This window comes from Myiozetetes cayanensis, unplaced genomic scaffold (assembly GCF_022539395.1).
Source record: "Myiozetetes cayanensis isolate MyiCay16 unplaced genomic scaffold, myiCay2020 scf2-11, whole genome shotgun sequence".
NCBI lineage: Eukaryota > Metazoa > Chordata > Aves > Passeriformes > Tyrannidae > Myiozetetes > Myiozetetes cayanensis.
In genome coordinates, this window is record NW_026087411.1 from 50,997,992 (window position 1) to 51,022,394 (window position 24,403).

The 24,403-nt window shown below is 37.1% G+C and overlaps 1 protein-coding gene across 17 annotated transcripts in view; it reads right to left on the minus strand.

The window, feature by feature from the left end:
* Positions 1 to 24,403, minus strand: part of SYNE1 (spectrin repeat containing nuclear envelope protein 1) — a 298,651-nt gene that overhangs the window by 77,805 nt on the left and 196,443 nt on the right. For 8 of the 17 annotated variants that reach the window (XM_050314866.1, XM_050314871.1, XM_050314868.1 and 5 more), the window contains 14 exons: positions 22,124 to 22,291; positions 21,231 to 21,392; positions 19,806 to 20,000; positions 16,356 to 16,529; positions 14,468 to 14,659; positions 10,221 to 10,355; positions 9,507 to 9,613; positions 8,345 to 8,495; positions 7,406 to 7,540; positions 7,089 to 7,244; positions 6,015 to 6,224; positions 4,709 to 4,810; positions 2,855 to 2,974; positions 880 to 1,080 (listed from right to left, as the gene is read on the minus strand). In XM_050314866.1, the coding sequence (XP_050170823.1) occupies positions 880 to 1,080; positions 2,855 to 2,974; positions 4,709 to 4,810; positions 6,015 to 6,224; positions 7,089 to 7,244; positions 7,406 to 7,540; positions 8,345 to 8,495; positions 9,507 to 9,613; positions 10,221 to 10,355; positions 14,468 to 14,659; positions 16,356 to 16,529; positions 19,806 to 20,000; positions 21,231 to 21,392; positions 22,124 to 22,291 (2,208 nt within the window). The remainder of the gene's footprint in view (positions 1 to 879; positions 1,081 to 2,854; positions 2,975 to 4,708; positions 4,811 to 6,014; positions 6,225 to 7,088; positions 7,245 to 7,405; positions 7,541 to 8,344; positions 8,496 to 9,506; positions 9,614 to 10,220; positions 10,356 to 14,467; positions 14,660 to 16,355; positions 16,530 to 19,805; positions 20,001 to 21,230; positions 21,393 to 22,123; positions 22,292 to 24,403) is intronic. The other 9 variants (XM_050314877.1, XM_050314864.1, XM_050314879.1 and 6 more) reach the window with 3 other exon arrangements.

The following is a 24,403-nucleotide window of genomic DNA, read 5'->3' on the forward strand; positions in this document are numbered from 1 at the left end:
GAAAATAAATGGAGTGGTGGGTGAAATTGCTATGTAGTATGACAGGACAAGACTAGGAACTTGTTATAAGAATAAGGAAGAAAATGCAATCTATGTGGGTTCACCTTCAACAAAGCATTTGAAACTCAGTCTGTCAGAACAGCTAATTGACTCCAATTTAAAATAAAGTCTGGCCCACCATTCTAGAAAACTCCTGAATCTTTAGGAACAAAAGGTTAGCAATTTGCTCTTTACAAGTGTCCTGGTTTCAGCTGGCTTAATTTTCTTCTTAGTAGCTGGTAAAGAGTTGTGTTTTGGATTTACTGTTGCAATAACGTTGATGACACACTGACGTTTTGGCTGTCACTGAGTAGTGCTTACCCTAAGGACTTTTCAGTTTCCCATGCTCTGTCAGGGAGGAGATGCAAGAGAAGCTGGGAGGGAACATGGCCAGAACAATTGATCTGAACTAGCCAGAGAGATATATTCCATAACACAGAACATCATGCTCAGTATATAAACTCAGGGGAGCTGTCTGGGAGCTGCTGGTTGTTGCTTGGCGACAGGCTGGGTATTGGTCATGAGGCGGTGAACAACTGTCTTGTGCATCACTTTTTTATTTCTTGTTTATTTATCTCTCCATTACAACTATATTTACTATTTCTATTATTATTATCAGTAGTAGTGTTATTAGTATTATATTTTATCTTGTTTCAGTTATTAAACTGTTCGTATCTCAGCCCACGAGGTTTACTTTTTCTTTCTGATTCTTATTCTCCCCAGGGAAGGAAGGGTGAAGTGAGGAAGCAGCTGTGTGGTACTTAGTTGCTGGCTGGGGTTAAACCGTGACAACAAGGTTACCTTCACGGTTAGTCCTGAAATACATTCCCAGTTTCTTACCTTATGTTTGTCAAGCAGCAATCGAACCTCTTCCTTAGAAGAAACAATCATTTTCTGGTCACCAGCCATTTTTTCTTGGCCTGTTTCTACCAGGTCAGCCAGGTCCTGCAAAGCCCGCTCATACTGGCTCTTAAGAGCCATGTTCTGATTCAGATCACTCCTCCTGGATCCAATGATCATCAGCAGCTCATCATACTTATCCTTGGGGGCAAAGGGTAGCAATGGTGATTCTTATTTTGGATCTTACATGTCTTCCTAGAGGCTATCTTACTGTCCCTATACTCCTTTGTGAATACTAGCAGAATAACATCTATTTCCAGCTCAAAAAGGATTTGCAGATACAATGACTTCCCTGATAAATAAACAACTCACCATTTGAAGACAACAAAAGTAAGCAAGATCTGCACGTCTTTCAAGTGCATGCATTCAGGGACAAAATTAGAAGAATTCCAAAGACTTAATATAAGTAGCAAAGGAGTAGGGTGATTGGGCTTATGTCACTAAAAAAACAATGACTACTGCGCACTGCAGATGCCGTTTACATTGTACTTTTTATAACGCAGAGGACTGGATGGACTCTGTCATGGATACAGACCATAGGCACTTCAAAGTCAGACAGACTTCAAAGACTCCTCCTGCCTCAATACCTTATTGGTAGCAAGCAAGATACGTACAAGGTACTGTAAAAGCCATACTATGCCTCTAATAGCAATATACTTTATATAGAAAAAGTGCAGTGTGTATTTCACAGTGTTCTCATAATGCCAAATTACAAAACAAGCCAAAACAACAAATCTCAACAATTCCTGTATGTTATTACTCATCTTGTATACCTCAACCATAAAAGTGAGAACAACCTACAGATGCTTTTCTTCACTTAAACAGGATTTTTTTTTTTGGTTTTGAGAATTGTATTCTCAGAACATACATCTGACTTTGAGAATAAGCCCACAGTTTTGATCAAAACAAGACATCCAGAAACTAATAACCAAAATATCTCTATGACCATCCAGTGCTACAACAAAATGACCACCCTCGCACTGCAGGCTGGCTCTCCTAGCTTTAAACAGAAAATTGTGAGAAGCACACCTGTTGAAAAAAGCAAAAGGAAAACTTTCTAAAAACTGAAATGAAGGGGAGGGGGCACATAATGACACATAATCTGACAGAAAACCAAACAAAACCAAACAAAACCCCAAAGCAAACCAAACCAGAAAAAAACAAAACCCCAAATCAGCAGGAGGCACTAAGACCAAAAAGATTAAGAACTGAGCAAAAGACATATTCCCACAAACTCTTTCATTGAATTTTTAATTTATATCGCTGTCTTGTTGGTTTAATAGGTTTATGGTCCAGTTTCACATGTTTTATTTGCTTCTAATTTATTGTTATGTCATTGTAAATGGTCAAATTCAGTCATAAACCTTCTCCTTGATCTTTCCTTAAGCATTCCCTTCATCATCATAAAACTTCTCACAAAAGAGTTTCAACAGGTTTATAGACGTTCTGAATCAACTGTCCACATTATCTATATGAGAGGTGTTCTAGTAAAAGCAGAATATTTCCAGCTTCAGGTCACACGTAGCTCTCTATACCCCTTCACTGTATTTTTTTTTAATAACAGATGTGAGACAGTACTAAACTGCAGATCATGAGACACTGGTAAGAACAGGGATGAACCTTCAGCAGAGATTTATGTTTACATGCTTAACTTTGACTGTTTGAAAAAGGAGATAACGAGAGTGACAGAAAACATGTTTTTGTCAATTTTTACAGTTAATACTCCTAATAACAGAGACGTTGGAAAATCCAAAGAGGCAAAAATAGAAAAACTAGGTGAATCAGAGACAACATGATTTTTTATACACACTGAAATGCTTTTAAAAAGCTTTTCCTAAACTACCTTATGAACAACAAAAAGAAGCCTTCTTTTGATATCACCAGACACACCTAGGATGGAACTTATGAACCATACCTGGATCTTAGACAACTCTTGTACAGAAGGTTGGTCAATTTGTAGTTTGTCTATACGCTTCTTTAATTCATTGATTCCAGCATCTAGTTCCTTCAAACCTTCTTCTGCCTGCAGTATGACCTGTATTTGAAAATTACATTTCTTAGTTTAAAGTTTTAATAACAGTATTGAAGCTGCCATATGATAATATTCGTTTCTGCTCGAAGGGCTAATTAGTCCTTCAATGTGCTGAAATTTTAAAGGATACTCTAAAGAAAATGTGTTAATTCAAAGTTGGGAGAGCCCAGTTTGTTTCTTAAAGTTAGATAAATATGTCATTATTATTTTTTAGTAACCAGATGTTTTAGTATCGTACACTATTTTTTATCAAATATCACTGTGAAGTTCCATGCTTTTAATTACATAGTACAGGCACAAAAGGACTTTTCTTTGCCCTAATGCCTTGTTTTAAAGCACTCTTTTTATTAACACTCATTCCTGTTGTATCCGAGCACCAAGCAAACAACCAGCACAGTGCAACACATGTATGATAGCACATAGTTCCCTTTTGGGACAAGGATGGGGCCAAAATCACTGTTAAGGAAAAAGACTTGTATGTCCCCTTTTGCACTTGGAAAATTACAACTTAGGAACTCAATTTGGTATTTGCAAGTATAGGCAGGAGATAAGTTCTATCAAAGCTTTCCTAGGTCTCTACTGAAGTAACACATGCAGACTATTACAAAGCACGATGTAGACTCCTGTAGTTAAAGTCCTTTGACAAGGTCCTTTCTTGGAAACTGCTTATCCAAGTATGCTTAAACTATGCATGTGAAGTAGAACTTCTGCCTCCCAGTAACATGGAGTATGCAGAATACAGTCACTAAACTTCCACTTCATGCAACTAAGTTACCTGGCTGGTTAAGGGCCTTATTTCTACTTTTCCAATCACACATTGAACAAAAAAGCAGTGCTTTTAAGTTTGAATGTTTTATCAGACAAGGTATATTTTCAGAAATAAAAAATTTCACTTCCTTTTGTTACCACATTGTTTTCCTAGTTTATAGTTAAATTAATCATAGAGGAGAAAAATTTTTGCTAATCTTTCACATCATGGAAGATAGAAAAGAAAGGCACAGTGCCACCTCTCTTATTCAAACAGAAGACATAAACTCCTTCAAAATTTGAATGTCAGGTATATAAAATCCAGTATTTTCTGTTTAGCTGAAGGGTAAGTCTCTTCCATTCTTTCACCTGCTGGCACCATGCATCAGTAGCCCTTGAGTAACAAGAAATATCTTTAAAAAGTAGCATTTAGCATACTTAATTAATTTTGCACTGGCAAAACAGAAAGAAGAAAACAGGATATACTTTTTCATATAAGTATTAAATTATTCATCAGGCCATTCCTGATAAAGAAAAGCTTATTATTACCTTAGAATAAAATGAGTAACATTCAAGATATCACTATAAACTAGTGCAGAAGAAAGTGTCTTTGTTTTTTAATACAGTTTTATAGTCAAACAAATCAGCAAAAATTTGGGGCTTTTTTGTTTATATGTTTTCTTTCTTTCAAATACTACCCAGCATATACATAACTAGATACTAGGTCAGCTGGGGATAAGAAAAACACTTTTAGGAGGTTTTTTTGTTTGTTTTGGGGTTATTTTTGTTTGTTTGTTTATTGTAGTTTTTGTTTGTTTGTTGGCTTGTTTTGTGCCATGTGTAGTACACTCTTGGAAACACTCATTTTCATATACTTCACGAACACATATATTCTCCCCTAAAATGCAATTGTTCTCTGGAATCTATTTATACTTTGGATAGACACTTTACCTCTTCCCCTCTCCCCAGGTAATAGAGATGTGATAATACCTGCATTTGTTCTGTTTCTGGTCTGTCAGCTGCCTCTGCGAGCTTCTGTAGAACTAAGTATTTGTTATCAGCTACCGATGTAAACATGAGCTTCAGATCATTCTACAGGAGATAAAACCAACAGCAAATTATATCCAATCACAGCACAAAACAATTGAAAAATATTGCATGTTTCAAAAAGTTTAAAGCATTAAAACGTTACATTATCAGTAATGCAGCATAAAACCTATTAAAATTGGAAGCATAATATTTAGCCAATGCAAAACATTTAACATGGCTGAAAATACATAGCTTGACATATATGAGCTAAAACCTAAATCAACTCCTATTCAAAACATACCCCATGAACACACTTTTGCTTTTGGCTTCCTATTACGTAATTAATTACCAAGGGTCATTAGCTTCATTTAACAAAAAGACGTTATTCTTGTACAATTAATTCTACCACATAGGCTTGTAAACAAGCTAGGACACATAAATATTACTTAACAATTTTCCCACTATAAAATCAAATCTCTTTTTCATACATTCATCCCAACAGAAAATTATCAGCGCATTTTTCTGAGACTTTCAGCATTATATGAGGAGCATGACTGATTTTTTATTGTTTTTACATGCATTAATTATTTTAAATAATAAATATCACCAAGAATAATGCAAAGGATTATAATCAACTTTGCTTTATTCAGCAAAGGAAGGTCTTTAATTGAAAAAATGTTGACTGCAGAGGAGAAGTTATGGAATTTGGAAAGAAATCCGGTAGTAACAATCTATATGAAAAGATGACAATAACATAAAGACACTAGGAATCTATTTTCCTTGTCGGTTTTTTTTTTTTTTTAATTTACTTTTTTTTTTTTAATAAAAACTAAACCACACTGGAGGCTTTATATAGTGATAACATTAGGAGAGAAGGTAGAGACAAAGTAAGATATGAAAGCACTTTGAACTCTGTTTGAAAAGTTTTCTAAAAGTGCAAATTTCTTCACTTATCTTCATTTTTCAACTTTGTTCACTACAGACTTCCTTTGATGTAACGTCAGCAGGATGAGACAGCATGAAATGATTGATAACTTTACAATAATAGCATGAGTTGCAGAAGACTTCTAGCAAAGAATTTAAATTTTGAGTAATTATTTGGGTGCCAAGTTCTGCATAATCTGAGTAGTTTGATTTTTCAATAAAAACCTGTGCCAACATCATTCTTTTGATTTGGTACCAAAATTTCTCATTGTTTTAAGAATGGCAGCCTTTATATCCCCATTTGATATGTACCCTTGTTACTTCCATTGCATGAGCCTCATACCTTGAACGTGACTATTTGCTGGATCCGTCCTTTCATCTGATGGCATCTCTGATTTACCACTGACTCCAGTAAGGTCAGTCTTTTCAGGAGACAATCCAAAGTGTCTTCTATGATAACCCTATTATCACTATTTTCAGGAAATATCTGCGCAAATAAACTCTTGTTCTTATCCACTTCTTCTGTTATGTCTTTGATTTCTTTGGCAAGAGACTAATTTTGTAGAAAAACAAAAGTGACAGTCAGGCATTCTGGAAAGGAGGCAAACATTTTGCCACACGCATTGTCAATTTTGCTGTGATGCAGTGATTTTTTTGCATTGTTAGTATACACACACTAGATAAAAGTTTTGCATCTACAGTAATCTCTGATGGTAAAAAGACTTCAGGCTGCTACAAGGAAAACAAGTGCTGGAAGAAAATGATGTAGAATCAGAGAAACGTTTGGGTTGGATTAAAGGTCTTCTAGTCCAACACTGTGAAGTAAATAGTGGCATCTTCAACTAAATTAGGATGTTCAGAGCCCTGTCCAGACTGACTTTGAATGTTTCAAGGGATCGGGCATCCACCACCTCTCTGGGCAACCTGTTTCAGCATTTCACGGCTCTTCTTGTGAAAAATTTCTTGCTTACATCTAGTCTGAATCTATCCTCTTTTAGTTTTAGTTATTCTCCTATTGCCTCTTTCTGTGTCCCCCCACTATTCCATTCTTTTCCCCTCCCCCACTCCCAATTAATGTTAATGAATTTGTGTTGTTCTATATCCAGAGCACTCCTGCCTCTTTTTCACTTTGTTTCTATTTCAACAATAGGGTGTTTGCTAATAGTTAGCAAAGAAGCTGAACAGAAGAAAGAATCTATGTTTAATTCTCTTCTGACCAGGAAAAATTTGGGTCAGGTGCTGCTTTCCACAACATTCTCTACACAGTCAATAAAATTACTTCTACCAGTAGCAATTACATAGAGATTATGTCAGCAACATGTCTTTTATCCAGGATTCTAACACTTTTTTTCTAAACACTACATAAAATGCACACTTCCTGACAATTGAAAGAAAGTCTTATCCATGGACTCCTTACCTCTTGTTTGCAGAGGTATGTTTCTGTTTCTTCCTCTGGCGACAGAGCTGTAGCAATAAAGACCTGCTCTTCCACACCATCTAGCCACATGGATGTGGCTGTGACACCATCATATAGCTTCTGTTCAAGATGCAGGGTCTCCTCCACCTGTCCAGCCTGGGCAAAAGGAAACAGAGATGTCCAGAGTAGAAGTACAAGACATTCTTTCTAGCTTCTAGTACCTGGGAGAGGCCTGAATTTTCAGGTGGTAGCTAGAGGAGTTTTCACTGGACACGTGGTTTTGCTGGAGGACAGGTGTAAAGACAACTGAAAATTACCTCAGATGAGACATCTTCAAAGGCCTGATTCAATTCAACCAGTACTGGTGAGACAGAGGATTTATCTTCATCCTGTCTCTCCTCTTTATACAAAGGCAGTCCAGGTATCAGTCTGTTTGGTCTGCTATAAAGCTGCTGAGAGAAAAGTACTAATTAGGATGCTCCCGCCATATAAAGGGCAAAAGATTCTCTACTGACTGAGGCTATGACCAACTAATGCTCATGGTCCTCCCACAACTATTCTGTGTCATCAATATCTTGAATAAAAGAACGCTCAACAGGAGGTTCACTAGAAGTGCAGGATAAATATTGTGTCTAGAATTAAAATTTACTAGTTTTTACCAAAAATATAATTACTTATTGTTGAATTAATACAAGATATTTAGAACTCTGGAAGCAGATTAATGGAGTGTTATGCAAAGAATAGTGGGTCTGGGTTTATTAACAACAAAATGGGGATATATGTTAATATAGGTCTTGGATTGTCCCCCAGTTTAGTTGATTAATCCCTGTTTCTTTCAGTAAAAATTCTGGGGCTGAAATCCCTTACCCACTGAGATCAAGAACTGAATGTAAAGAATAAATTCAAATTGAAAATAACAGTTTTTCCTCTAAGGTGTTGCCAGAGTGCTGATCAATTCCAGAGGGATAATTTGTTACAGAATTATCCTGAGTTAGATAAGTAGATAAACATTTTGTCTGAGCTCTTTCTTCCTTTCTAGGTCATTAACCTGAAACGAAGTGCACTTCAAATCACTTTAAACAAGAGCAGTGCTACTGCCAATATTTACCAGTTTTTAAAGATGTCACAAAAATAAATGGTTCCATATTCTCTGCATTAACTATAGCACCTTAATGCATCAGATATGCACATATTGTACCATTTGTTGTGCAACTGCTTTTATAGAAAAAATGAAAAGAGACATTCAAAATAGCTACCAGCTGTTCTTTTTCCAAAGCCTTCTGGAGCAGTCTCTGCTTGGTACTGAATTCCTGGTTTAGGCTTTCCCATCTCCTCTTCATCTGTTCTTCAAATGATGGCTTCTCACCTTCTAAGACTAATTCCTCAGAGAGTGTATCAGGTTTCCCACTGAAGCAGAAGATGCATAAAGGTTTAACAAACAGAAAAGTTAAAATCATGTAAGGTGTTTATTTTCTCTTTCCATTAGGAAATTCAACATTTAAATTAAGTTCTACTTTTTGGAGTTTTGCCTTTTTTTTTCAGATAATAAGACAAAGCCTGGTTTGAATAGTAAGAAGTTCCTGCCTGATGGAATAAAATGTACTTTCTTTCTAAGAAACTGTTTAGAGTTGCAAGTACCCCTATTAAGTTAATAAAAAAAACCAAACAAACCAGACTGAATATACATTGAAATGTAATCTATAAACAAGTTTTACTTCAAAGCATGAATTAAAATAAATATTTAATCTGACCCCTTCCTCACCTTCCTTTTTCAAACTGTAATGTGCAAGACAAGCATATCTGTTTAGCTTTGGTAAACATTGAATCAAATTCAGTACTTTCTGTTTGAGTTTTTTAAAATTTGTTTCTATATTATACCATCATGTGACAGAAAGAAGTCTCAAACAGAAGGAGATCGGTTAAGTACTTTCTGGTATTATAATTAAAAATACCCACACTTAAATAATAAAAATGCTGAGGAAAAGAACTTACTGAGTATGGCTTGCATTCCCTGTGCAAAAAACTTGTTTCTGCTGTTTCATGAACTACTTTCATGTTCTAGACTTTGTTATGCTGGAGGAGCCACAAAAGTGCTCCTCACTATTACCGAGATCCATCATGGACTATTTTAACTGTAGTGTTGACTGCTCCTTGATTCTTGAACTGGTAACGTTCACCCCGATTTCCTTTTCCCAAGACCTTGCCCTTTCTACTTCCTGAAAGTCAGCATCAGCAGTAGGCAGTAGTTTTCTTCTGCCTTCTCTAGGGCAGAAGTCTCTCCCAGATAGAGCTGAGGCTTTCATAGATATTTACTTCCCCTCAAATGGGCAAGTGTGTAAGAAGATACAGACCAGAGATGATGAATGTCAAAGCACAGTCATAGAAATTTACTTTTCAGAACAACACATCAAAGCATACCTTATACACAGGCCTTCTGCAGCACCTTGCTGTGTTAGGATTTCTCCTCCACGGCATGCTACTGATCGAAGCAGGTTCTTCTGCTCTTCCAGCTCTTGTTCCAGCTCCTAGCATAGCAAGTTACAAAAACCAGAACAGATGTCAAACGAAGTGTTTTTGCCTTGGAAGGATATGTCTACACTCTGCATACCTGTCATGCAAAGTTAGCTGAGCTATTTCTGATATGTCTTGCTTAAGCACCAAAAGCAGTCAAAAATCTCCACCAAGGGACATAGAAAAGTTGTATGCATAAACTGTATTGTTGAACTAATTAACTAATGCAATGCAGCTTTTAAACCCATCTGAGTGAAGATATCTGCATATCGTGCAACAATATACCATGTTATATGTGCATCTTTGCTTCTATAAAGACAAAATTATTACTTTTAATACTCTCTTTTAATAATCTCTCTTTTGAGTACCTTAAAGGGTTGATTCTATTTTATTTTACTGATGGACACAGGAAGTACAGAGTGACTAAATACATCAACCATGGTCACCCAGGAAGTCTGTTCTGCAGATATTAGACAGTAAACTCAGATGCATCATTACAAAAGCACTGAGTAAGAAAGATCATAAAACATGACATTTCAGCAGAAATACTAACAAGAATGGGTCAGCTATAGTATTAAGCACAATCTAAAGATGGGAGTAAAAGAAATGCAAAACACCAACTTTCTGTTGCTGCAGGGTACTCTGCTGTTGCTGTGAGCGGGTAGTTCTTGCTTGTGCCAGCCATTCTTGAACACTGGGGCTTTGTGAGGAAACAAAGTCCAGATCACTCTCCTCCTTTTCTTGTAATGATCCCTGCTTTAAAAAAAGATAAATAAATACTTCAAAAAATCCCTTATATTGTTAGAGAGCTGCCAGGTCCAGCTCATCTACTCAAAATCACCTTCCACCTCTCAAGTTACTAGCTCACGTAAATTCTGACGTAAGAAATGGCTTTAGATTTCTAACTTCTGGTTTCTGCTTCCTAGCAAGAAAAGTATCCCTAAAAATGTAAAAACAAACATGCACCACTGCACTCAGCAGAATCAGAGACCAGAGGTCAGAGACCATGGACTGATGTGTTTCTTAAGACTGTTCTGCTTCTAAAAATCAGCCTTGATTTGTAGTGGAGGGTGCTACTTTAACTGGCAATGCAGGGAATCAATGGTTTGTTTCTTCCAAGTTTTCAATTTAATTAAAGCCCTTTTTTTTGTCTAACTGAAAAGGAGAAAATGCTGATTGTCATTCTGGTCTCAATTTATTTATCAGTAAGTACAGAACTCTATCTGTGGTTGGCAGAAACACACTCAGTTAACAGCAAATTATATGATATGAACAGTAGAGACAGTAAGAGACCAAATCGCAGAATGTTAGAACAGCACAACAAAAGCAACAGTTTCTTCAATTCATACTTTTATCATTATGTTTTTCCAACATGAGTGATTAGATAGGCTTTCTGTGTAAGCAAAGCAAAAAAGAACAAATGCCTTGATAGCTCCAAAAACTGTTTTATTAACATCTTGACTTCCAAAACCCATGTTGGCTATAAGTTTAAATAATTTCAGCAGCCAGCATATTCAGATGTATGGATTTTAACATGCTTGGACTTTTGTTAAAGACAGCTTTGTAGGTCGGGCTACTTAGATGTACACATCTCTCTGGATTTATTTAATACTGTGTGCAGTGAGAGGATGACTGCAGAGTTTGCACCTTTTCTCTTTCTTTCCTTTTTTTTTTTTTTTTTTTCAGAGCTTCAAGATCTAAAGCTGGGGCTTAATTCCTATCCCATCCTGTCTGTACATTTCATTTTGGTAGGATTCATATTTTGCCCATGATTCAGTTCTTATTCTAAACAGATTAGGAGTACCAAATGGTTCAGACATTACAGCAGGCTCTTCAAAACAAACACGCATTCTGCCTTCCAGAGGACCTTTCTCTTAAATCAGATAGAGACCAGCAGGGCTGAAGGTGATTGAAGAAATCCCTCTTGCCTCACCCAGTGATCCTTGTGCTAATAACTGAGATAGACCTCTGTCAACAGTGTCCCTGGCACCAGGCGCCGAAAGGACTGATTAATGTTAGAGGATATAAACTGTAAGAGGAGCTACAAAAGCAAGTAGATATCTGGAGCTGGAAAGAATCATTAGCCCTTGCTCTATGAAATAACTCTGTTTTACTAAGGATTCATTTTGCAGATGGGTTACTTCACTTTGTAGCAGCAAGTTTCTTACAAAATTTGATGTAGTTGAAGTGTTAACTATGGCATTACAGCAGATCAGGTTGGGCAAAGTAATTATGTGAGGGGTAAAGAGGGTCTGGAATGTTAATTTTGCTAAAAACTAGAAAACAGTCTTTCTGTAAATTTTTTGAGAAAAGAATCTGCTTAATTTTATATACTCTAGGGACTGCAGCCATTCAATTTGTAAATTCCTTTAGAGAATAGTATCTAGTGCTTCATTGCACTTGGAAAAGCTGGTTGATTTCAGTTAGATTTTGAGTCTCCTTTTCCTTGGGAAGAGGACTGAGAAGCTACAATTCTGGAATTATAAATAGTAGTCCCACAGTTCCTTCAACAGCAGAGAGTAAAAGGAATTGAGGTATTTGTGGATGCAACGAGGTTTTGCAAATATGCTATTGTGCATACTTATCAGATCAAAAGTATTTGTGAACCAGACTTTATCATTCTCAAAACAAAGTAAATAAGTTTGAAAAAATACAGTTGCACTTTTATTTGAATTCTGGAATTGTATTATATTTCCTTTACATAGCTGGGGAAATATCCGCTTGAACCTGTCATTCCTGGGAACTATCTACTCCAGCACAGACATAAATGGAAAATCCCTGAAGAAGATGGCAATGAAATTGATCTCTCAGGGAACTTCAGATTCATACAGACTTACATGAGGCATAATTTTTCCTGTGAAACTGAAGTCATTACTCACCACAAATCCTTTGTAACAAAAAGTAAAGAAACGGTATCTTGTTTGGTTGGTTTTTTTTTTTACTACAGAATCCATTCTAATTCTTTGTTTTTTAAGGAGTCTACTTAGTTTTATTGCCTTTAAATGAAAGAATAAAGTAACAAGGCAATATTTTATTTATCTTTCAAAGTGCTACCTTTGGAGACAGGTACTGGAACTCTCCTGATCCAGCATGTTTCTGATTAGTTTCACTGCTTTATTTTATGAATAAAGAAGATGGTCTCCAAGTCACTTTTCTGTATCATTAGTGATAATCATTACCTAAAATCAGAAGCAAAACTGAAATTGCTGCAAGGAAGTCACAGAATCTCACACAAACTCCTAAAAAGCACTGTGCCACAGGAATAACAGGTATGCTGAAATATGCTTAAAGAAAATATAGCTCAGTCTTTACAAGGCTCTTGGTCTTTCTGTGAAGCTCTAGAGGATCTCTCCTTTGGGTGCAGGCTGGTCTATGTCTCTGGGTAATTACAAGGTTATCAGTACATCTAGAGACGTGCATAAGTCTGAGCTTTTTACATGCATGAACAACAGTGCTATAAGCTTGAAATGTTTCTCAGGATAATACAGACAATGGAAAGAGGGCATTTTGGGGCATCTGATGCCCTCCTTTTCCTGACTGTCTGGAAAATGACATTATTGAACTTCTCATCTGAAAAAAATGGCTCAATGAAGATTAGAAGATGTTATACTGCCTATGTCTATTTTCTTCTGAAACTTGAGCCTTGCATGCATGCAGCATCTTAAAGGATTCCTTTTCTACATCTGGAAATCATTTTGTTGCTATTTTAGATATTAAAAAAACACCCAAAAATCTGCTTTAAAAGTTTCAGTAAACTAAATCACACCATTGCTTTTTAAAATTTTCAAAATATTTTAAAATTTAGTAAAAATCTGTGATGGCATCTGTGATGCCTTTTCACTTCACAAGTAATATATCAGAACATAGTATCGTGTGCCTACATGTGAACTTTTCATTTGCCTAATCACGAGGTTTAATATGCACGAATAATATTAAAGTTATTTCATTTAGAGGCAATAGGAACAAATACCTGGGGGTTTCCTTTCTTTTTATTTTTTTTTATTTTTCTGAAGCTATTCTAAGTTCTAAAGTTATGCAGTTGCTTTGGGCTAAAAATAGTTCTTACCACATCAAGTGACTTTTCAAGCTAACCTCTCAGTAGACTTTAATCTGCATTACAAGCTAGAAATCTTTGAAGCTTATCATGTATAATTTGCACAGCAAAGCCCAGAAAAGAAGTAAAAGAAAAGAGGAGGAGGGAGTCACAGCAGGACAAGCAAATCACAACCAGTCAGTCACATTACATGGTTGGGTTTCTTGTATGTACTTGCTTCTCCATATGCTAGTTTAACCTAAAGAATGACCAAAAGCAACTGTTAAATACAATTAGTAGCAACAAGCAGACCTCTGCTTCTAGGAATATAAACCTAGGAGAAGACTGAGGTTAAATGAATCTTTGTTTCTATAATATTTTGTTTGGTATAATGATACCACTAAGTATTAGCCATATTTAAAAATGTTCCCTTATCTTGTGTTATCTGTTCACTGTGTTGTACTGAGGAAAGCACGTATTTAGGATTGTTCTTCTGTTGGGGGAGTGATCCTGCCCCAGAGCATACATAGTTTAAAAGGGACTGGGAAAGGGCATAGAGTATATCCAGATCAAGCTGATCAACTATCTACTACAGTATTATCCTTTCAGAGCAGACAGTGATGTTAAGATAGTTTTACCATAAAGTGCTGCTGTAAAATTGAAAATTATAAACTCAAGCTTTCTTTGCAGTTCTTTATTTTGGAGTATAATTCCATTTTAATAACCTAAACTAAATCAGTGTCATACTTTTTACTCCTTTTTGCAGTTCCATAAAACTGCTATGAAATCCCCAACCTCCTGCCTATCACAAAACCAGTTGGAAAGAGTCACTTACCCGAATGTTGATCTGTTTGTCATGGAGCACTCTCTGCAGCTCCAGAAGGCTGCCCTTCAGTGTCCTGAGCTTCATAGCCAGCTGCTCTGCCTCGTCCTTAGTGTGAGCTTTCCCCTCCATAAGCAAGTTCTCGTTGTGCACAGACAGCTCTGACAAGGCTACCACCTTCTGTTCTATTTCAACCAACATGTTCTGCAGCAGCAAAAATAAAGAACCAAATTCATACATTTTCCAGCACCTGTCACGCTTTCTGGCACGATGACCTGTGGCCTACCTCACCCGTTGCTGAACTAAGAGCAAGTCAGATTATCATTGCTTTGCCTTCCAGTCCCATTCAGAGTCCTTCAGAACATGCTTCCATATATTTGCATTTGCCATCTCAGTTTGTAATCTTTTTCAAAATAGGAAGTTAAAAAGTTACTTGAAACTAATAATTTTTTGTAGAGGAGATGCTTTTTATTTGCACATTAAAGGTAAGGGTGGCAAAGAGGCCAGACTGCCATCCATTAATGACAAGAAACAAAGCACACAGCTAGTTACTTCTTTCTTCTTCTTTCATGTACATGTAGTCAAATGCTTCCTGCCTCCTCCTATGTGTTCCTCTGGCTGTGTTGATAAGCTTCTCTTCTCACTATTTGCTCTTTCTGATTGGTGCATGACAGACTTAAGGATTTCTGTATAATCCTCTTTAGTCTAAAGAGAGACTTAAAGTGACAAATCTCTGGCATGTTTATTCTCAAAAGCTACTTTCCTGACATTCCATTAACCACTCATGTATTAGAGACATAGTGCATATTTTGATCTTTGAGACTCAACTCTCATACAAGCCTTGCTCAAAAACCAAGCCTGACATCAAATGTTTTTGTTTCCATAGCAACTGTCAAATATGAACTTACAAATATTTCTCCTGAAGGAATGTGTGCAGGACTAGATGCACACATCTCTAAAAAGTGGAAAAAAAAGAGCAAAACTTACTGCATTAAGATTTTAAGAACCAGCAAAAGAACTGCAGCATTAACTTTTCCACAAAGTTAAACATTTTTTTGGAATTGAAGAGACAAAGCAGACTGAAAATTCCAATAATACAGTGTTGTTAGTGAAAATTCATCACTTATATGAAACTTTGCTCCCATTCATCTTAAAATAGTTGAGATCCTCACTCTCTAATACAAAAAGGGATCTGTTGTCCATCTGTCTCTTGTCTCTCTTGTAATTTTAATTATAATGATCATACAGTTCTAAACAATCATTTAAAAATGGAAAACTCCCACTAATTTGAGAACCTGGGTGTTAAGTCTTGTTAATAAAAGTATTTGCAATTACTCTTATTGCAGAAAAATGCTTTTCTTCAGTTGTTTTGATATTTGAGTTGATTAATATTAAAGCCATAAAAACAGTAACTACTGAGGATTATCCTTTATTTTTGCATGGGTATAGGGATTATTCCTGAAGAAAACACAACAATAACCCAGTCATCAGTGCTAGTGTGAGCATGTTTTTCAGTTGGAAGAAGAAAGTGTAGGAAAGTACATTGCAGGTGTTTTCATACCTATCAAGTGAGCTGTTCAACCAATCCAGCTTGAGGGGAACAAAAAGTAAGTGAAGTAAATATAAGGTCTTTAAATTAAATCAAAATTAAATCTGAAAGATGCAGAACTTGAAGTCTTTCTGCAGTCAGACATTTTGTTTTCCTACTGCTATATTCACATGTGTTTTTTAAAGCACTGTTTGAAATCTCTAATGAAAAATTAAGAACAGACTATATATATTTTTTTTTTCACAAATCTTTGATGAAGCTAACTGAGCATATACAAGGTGCTAAGGAGCTCAGAAACTCCTCCACAGATATGCTGGCTCATCCCACTCAATAATGGTCTTAACATTTTACCTGACAGTCTACTAGCTGTGCTTCCATGTCCATAGGTTCCTCAGCAGTAACCAGAGCAGTGTCCAGCGTTGCTCGGGTGTTGAGTAGCCAGTGGTCAAGCTCATCAGCTTCACAACGGTACCTTTGAAGAGCCTGCTCTTGCCGCTGTTCTTCCAGTTGCTCATTCAGTTTCTCCTAGAGAGACAAAAAAAAGAAATAAACCACAACTATCACTTTTAAAAAGTTTTTCCTTTCTGTTCTGCACAGCTCTTATAGAATATTTTTAAGCCATAGTAAGACCTTTTTTTTACAAAATATTGCTTTCAGTTGATGAGCCTGTTTTTCTGATGACTGAAATTCTGTTTCAGTTCAGTCACTGTATTTCTACTTTCTTTGGAGTTCCACAGAATTCTGCTATTGGAGCCTTCTAAAGGTGAGCTGTTTTCTGCCTCCTCTTGCTGCTCTCCTTTGGGTTTTGCTCCACATTGATCCAGTTTGCTCAATTAACATATGAACTATTTGCTTAGGGAGTGGGTTGCAGGAAAAGGAGTGCAGCTTTACCTTTTTTGGTAGCAGGCTGTTAGCAAATAGCAGATTGAGGGGTACTTCAAGGACCCAACAGAATACTAGTGGGCCTTTGGTACAGTCACATGGTTAAAAAAGAAGACTGAAGAGTTGTCTACCTTCTCTGGCCTCTCAGAGTATCCCTGTGCCACATAGTGTGGAAGGACATTAAGCTCCAATGGCTGCTGCAGCATCAGCATTGCAGCAACGCAGACACCCTGGGTCCACCCATCAGCTGGTCCATCTATTAGACAGACAGGGAGTGATCAGCAAGTCTCACTCGCCCTTGAATTGTTCTATATGAATTTGAAAACTGACTGAACAGCTGGGCCCAGAGGGTGGTGAACAGTGGCACAAAGTCTAGTGAGCCGCCAGTACTGAGCGTCAGCAAGTTTGCTGATGACACAAAACAGGAGGAGTGGCTGATATACAACGGGTTGTTCTGCTATCTAGATGGACCCTGAAAGGCTATAGAAATGAGCTGACAGGAACAAAGGGAAATGTGAAGCCCTGTACCTGGAGTGGAACAACCCTATGCACCACAGTATATGCTGGAGACTAACCACATGAAAGTTGATTGGCAGAAAAGGACTTGGGGGTCCAGGTGGACAGTAAGTTGAACATTAGCCAGCAATAGACCCTTGTGGAAAAGAAGGAAAGTGGTGTCCAGGGCTGCATTAGGAGTGTTTCCATCAGGATGAGGGAGGTGATCCTGCCCCTCTACTTAACACTGGTGAGTCCATGCCTGGACTACTATGTCTAGATCTGGGGTCCCCAATATAAGAGAGATACTGACTCTCTGGAGAGAGTAGAGGGGATTTGGAGAATAAGAAAACAAATAGGATGGTCAGAGGATACATAGATGTATCAGGTAATATGAAACCTAAGCATGTTACAAATGTTATGGAACAAGGGGAAAAAATTGTACTGGATCTGGCTCGGATAGTTAACTTCACTGCAGTCTGTGGTTAAATCTCTGCAGATAACACAGCAATGTTTTGGTTACTGCTAAAGCGTGTTAGCACAGCATTAAGGCTTTCTTTCTAACTGCCCCTCACAAAGGCCAGTAGGTTGGAGGTGAGCAAAAGGCTTGGAGAGGATATAGCCAGGGCAGCAGACCTGAACTGACCAAAGGGATATTCCATAGCATATGAGATAATACTCAGAAATAAAAGCTCAGTGAAAAGAAGGGAGGGCATTTGTGATTATGGCATTTGTTTTCCCAAGTAACACGTGTTGAGTTTTCCAGGAAAGGAGCTGAACATCTGCGTGCTGTTGGGGCAGTAGTGAATACATTCCTTATTCTTCCTTGCTTGCATGCACAGTTTTTCCTTACCCTGTTTAAGCTGTCATTATCTTCATCCATGAGTCTTCTATTTTTAACCCATCTCACAGGAGAAGGGAGTGAGGGTGGGTGTTTGGCTGCTGACAGGGTCAACCTACGACACTTTATAAGGAAATTCAGACCTGAATGCACAGGGCAAATTCCTCACACAGGGAAGTGTTTGCACAGCTTTTCTGAATGCTCAATTTAGGAAAGTTAAAAATTACATGTCAGAATAATTTAAAGAATAATGATAGTTGTTAGGTGTCTCAAATAATCCAGAGCTAAACAGTTCTCAAGCTCTAGTTATTTAAATAAGGTCCACAGAAAGAACAATATTACCAGTCCAACAGCAAAATGTTTTCATTACTTGTTCTATCTTTATTTCTACATTTACTTTCCTGAGGTGTTCTGGAAATTTTATTTGTGAAATCAGAGTTATAAGACAGACAGGGTAAATTCCTGAAAATTGTCTACATACAATATAGATTTCCTAGCCAGGATTATTAGGGAATACTTGGTATTGTATCAAAGTAGCTGTCAGAATCCTAAGCAAGTTAAGTGTAATATTTTTGACTCATGCTTTATCCTGAAATTATTATTTAGCATCTCTTCCTAAGTACTATCAAGAAGTTTGTTATATTCTGTATGGGGTGAAAGCTATAGAAAGATTCCCAATACTACTTCCAACTCCTTATTTCTAATTAAAAAATATTTTTCTTCTGAGAAGGAAAAAATTGGTGCCATTTTGTTAATTTAAGAATTACAAAGATATTTTCTAACAACCTGTTCACTGTCCCAGGTGATTGGACGGAACAAAAGCAGTTGAGGCACCCTGAGACTCTCCTGTAATCCAGTGTCTTGGTTTAACCCCAGCCGGCAACTAAGCACCATGGCTTAGATCCACAGAGCCAATTCTCATCCTGTTTCTCTGAATCAGTTGATGCTGGAAATTAGGAAGGCAGTAGTTGCTGTGTTTGTGCATTCACTGCTGCAATTCTTTAAAGCTGCCCTGCAGTGTTCAAAGTAGCCAATCTGTAATCAGCTTTAAAATGACTGCATTTTCTCACCTGTATAATATATGCAGCAACATTCCTGTATGTAAAGGACTTTTTAAAAATCACCTTAGTATTAAAGGATTTTTGGTAAAGCTGGTAGGCAAAGAAATAAAGGGGTTCATCTTTCATGAAAAAAGTTTGCATGCAAATCACTGGGAAGATGAGTGTAGACAACAATGCAATGACTTGGAAGAGATCTTATTTATTGTTTTAAGCTTTCCCTCTTCTCTTGTCACCCAGCTTGGAGAGATGACTCCTCAGAATTTTACTGCAGATAACATGATTTTTAATATCTGTTTTTCATTAGTTCATTTATGCACACACACACACATACATATATATAAAATATATAAAACATATGTGTGTTTCCAAGTACCTTCTGGTTACTTATCGCTTAGCATTAAGATGAGAGGCTCACTTAAAAAAGAGTGATAACTTATTAGTGAAAGGAATTCTGAGAAATGAGCAGAACTGAAAACTATCTTTTTATGGTGACTAAGAACATTGGTGATGTTTTTCTTGTACCTCTAATAGCTGTCGTTTTCCTGATGCCTTCATTCGAATTGTGGCCATTCGTTCCACCAAGACTGTGAGAGTGGACTGCAATGCCATCTGATCAGCAGCTTCTGCATCCAGTGGTTCTGAAACAAGCTCCTGGGCTAGTGATGTCTGAAGCTCAGTGATTTCTTCTTGCAACATTAAAATCTCATCCATCAAAGCCTATCGAGAAATGAAAAGAGAAAATGCATTTGCTTCATTTATCTATGAGAAGAAAGTATTTCAGGAGGCATAGAATGAATATAAAATTCAAGACGACCATCCCAGGGAGCATGAGGAACACAGAGTATTGCAATTTATCACTGCTAGTTTGGTAGAGACAGAATTCCAAAAGGAATGAGTCCTGCTTTTAGAGGCTTAAGCTAGGATCATGAATAAAGTATGATAACTTAAATAAGGATTTAATTTCTTATCTTGAATTTCAAACATATCACGAGAAGGAATTATTTTGGAAATACTATACATATAGATTTATTCTTCAAAAAAATTATCTGCAGGGTATTCTAGTAGACACAGTAAAGATCATGATCAAATAAGTGAGGGTCTGTGAGAGAAAAATAGGGACATGAGTTAGCTTCCAGCCTAAAAATTACTACCTGGACAAAGAACATCCAACAACATAAGTAAATATTCAGAGTTTTACTCCACGGTGTAAAATAAGTCCCTACTCTCATCCTATAAATCAGTTTTCAAAATACCTACAAAGGGATGCTGCACTACCAATACCTACGAGCAGATACGTTACTTTTACATCTGACAGTATGTACACACTGGATGCACAGGACATCACACAGTGCTACAAAGCCAAATGTTATCCTTTTTAAGTCATGGAATTTCTACTGAAATGAGAACTGGTCCCACCAGATAGTTTCAAGCTATCAGATAGAAGACTTAAGTAATTACAACAGAGACATACGTCAGATTGATTATTTGATAAAGTATTCTCTTACTATTCAGAGCACCATTTCTCAAGACTTCCCTTGGGAGGGAATTTTTGTGGGCTTTGGTTTGTTTGTTTTGTTTAACAAGGCGAAGAATGTATTTCGATCAATTTACAATGCATCAGTATTGGTTATGATCTTAGTACATTTGGAAACATTATAAATATTCTACAGCACTGATGCTGAAGAACAGTATGTGTAGATGTCACTGTAACAAATCTTGCACAAAAGATTTTGCTGAAAATTTCAATTGGACAAAATCTTATTACAGGAATCCCCATTACACCTTCTTTGGAACAGTCAGAAGCCCAGAACGGCAAGACATACAGTTAACAGAGAAGGTTCATACAACTAATGCGCGTCTTTGAGGCATCCAGCACGAAGAACATTACTGTGAAAGATATGCAGGTAATACATGCTCTCCCTCTACTTCTCACATGTAAGTTTTTACCTGATGTTCAGCCATCTGGCTCTCCGGGCTTTTGGCTGGTTCCAAACTCTCATTTAGTTTGATTTCAGTGGTCTCCATTTTTGTGGATATAGACTGGAGTGTGTCCTGATACTTCTGTTGACGCTCAAGAGCTTCATAGAGAGTGCGCTGCTTTTCACTGATCTGGAGATGAATGGAAGGTGTAAATTCTGACCTTTAGTCTGATTCATGGATCTCTAGGCCTAAGAGACCACAGTCAAAACCTTGCAACAAGTTTTCAAAAGTGTAAATTATAAAGCAAAACATCCATATTGAAAATATTTATCTGTTTAAATATCATCAGTCAAAAAAATGCTGAAAAAATGGACTTCAATAAAGCAAGGAAAACCTAGGCACAATTTTGTGCCTTATTTTAGATTTTACACGCTCAAACACGTACGTGCGCTATTTGTTAGACACATAGTTCTTAATACCCTATAACGGCTACTGTGCCTTTGCAAGGAATTAAAATTTATAGCATGTGATCAAAACTTCGACCATTTTCATACTTTACTGAATGATTATGCTGCACTACTATGGAGAAATGTGTTGACTCAGTATTTGGAGAAACTGGATCTGGGGCTTCTTCTGCCAACTCATCCAGCATGAGTGGATATCCCTGTTAGGTTATGGAATATAGTCTGACAGTAGCCAATATTTCTTCAGACAACTATCAGCTTTAATTACTCTTATTTTTTTCTTAATGGAGGTGCATCCTGCATAGGTTTTCAAATAAGGAACAAAAATAATATAATATAAAAAATAACAATTTTAGTTACCATCTGAAAACCAAAAACTGCACAGAAGATCATTAGCTGAGCCAGTTCTCTGAATTTTATTCCTTACAAGCAGCCACACTTCAGATGAAAACTTACCACATTTTTCAGTGTTTCCCAAGAACGCTGCAAATCATCCAATTTGGCACTAGCAGCTGATTCTAAGCCTGGTTCATAAAACTCCTGGGTAGCTGAGGTGATGGGTTGAATTTTAGCAGCTTCTGTCTGCAACTGTTCAGCAGATAAGGCTTGGTAATAAGCAATGTCCTACAAGCATGAAGTACATTATTGCACTTTGAAAAAAAAACATACTGAATACTATCCCCCCATACTGCCCCATTGCATACATCCATTAAAATAAAGCCCACAAGGCCAAAACCACTGGGAAACCTCTGAATAACACAGTAAATCAATATTTAACAGTAATACACTGAGTATGGTTTGGAAGGTCACTATGATGAGGATTCTGGATGCATTTTATTCATGTTCATATGAACTAGGAGTTGCAGAAGACAACTGTGCACAATCATGGAAAGGCTGGGAAAGGAGTGCTACAGATGGGAGCATAGTTTCAGCATCATTACAACTATACCTGGATAAAATTCCATCACAAAAGACAGGTACTGTAGGGTTATGGTACTACAGGTGGTAAAGAATACCACCCTAATGAACACTATCATAGAGAAGGCAGCAGAAGAACCTAAAAGGAATATGCTGAAGGACACGTAAATGATGTAAGAAAGAGTATGAAGCACCAGCTTATTATAAGCTTTCAACCAAACAGGTAGTCTCAACTAACTTACAAAAGATACTGGAAAAAGGGACCAAAAGTGCTAAGGAAGTGGTCAAATGTTCAAATCACCACTAAAAATTCACAGTGGAATTGCTTCTCACCAGAACTTCTATTCTTAGTGTATGGGGGACTCCAACTGTTGCACAGGACAACTAAAAAGATCTACAGAAAATGTAAAATTAAGAAAACATGTACAATATCTACACTTAGCTCAGGAAAGCAGATTTGGTGACAAAGATTATTTTGAACTGAAACCATGTATGACAGGTAGCACCATATTATTTGGAAGGTGAACAAAACCAAACTAGCTCTGGAAGAGCACAAAAACCAGATCACTGCCATCAAACTGTCCAAAAGTGTCAGAAGAGGTACTTCTTCAAAGGCAATAATTGGGAACGTTGAAAAATTTAGTGATAAAAGTGTTATGATGTCCAGGACCCAACAGTACAGCATTCAGTACTGCAATTTCTGAATTTTTTACTCTGACCAGAAGAGACCTTTCCAAGTCACAGTGAAAAGTTGCACCAGTGGGGGCAACCCCTTATTTTGCCTTGCAGCTACTCGCCAGCCCTTAGCTAGTCCTCTCTCAAGCTCAATAGAAAAAACATGCTTCTATGACCTCTTAAAATGGTTTTCAGAATAAAGGACTTATTTTCACAGAGCAGGCAAAGCAATCCCTTTCTCTGTCTTTTCAGCTGCTTTCTGTAGTATACAACATGGCAGTTTCTCTTTGGTAGAGCTTTCACATGACAGTAGCAGTAATACAGATGATTGTAAAAGTAGCAGATTTTGTTGCCCCTATAAAGGCCCTAGTATCTCATGGCTGTTTTTGTGAAATCTAGCCAATGAACAGTAGTCAAGCTCTGTTGTTAGGATGTAGGGGCAAAGGGCGTGTTTAGATTTCATAAGATACCTAACAAGGGCTGTTGCACCCTGGATGAGTTTTCAGAGGGAAAGGAGAAAGAATCATTAAGTAGGCTGTGTACAAGAGATAGAAAAGCATTTAACAGTGACCCAGTGCTTAAGACTTGAATCACAGGATCATCTCTGGTCTACATGGCTTTGTGCCAACACGTCAGCTTTTTCTGTTCAATTGCTCTGCAGTGTGTGTCTGGAAAACAAGTTTTAAGTGTGTCAAACTTTAATCAACTGTATATTCAGGAAAGTATAAGAAGATCAGCCCCATAGGATTCTCATTCAGTACTGCAGCATGTATAAAGTGTCTAATTTTGCTAAACATCAAAATAAACAGCATTTCAGAATTGCTAGCTATTGCCAATATATTATATATTATGAAATTCCTCAGTCTTTCTAATGTTAACATCTTTTAATTCCTCCCCACCCCCAACTCTTCCCGTTTTTAGAGGAGTTTCAGAACAAAAACAAACCTGGGCAATTGTTAGCTAGTACAAGATCTGTGTCACCTTCTTGTATTTGTGGTCTTACTGTGATCTATTTCAATATATAAACCCAGTATTTCACTAAAACAATTGGCACTGGTTTTTTTATACTATATCATCAAGGGCTGGACTTGATGATCTCAGAGGTCCTTTCCAACCCATCTGATTCTATGATTCTATGATTAT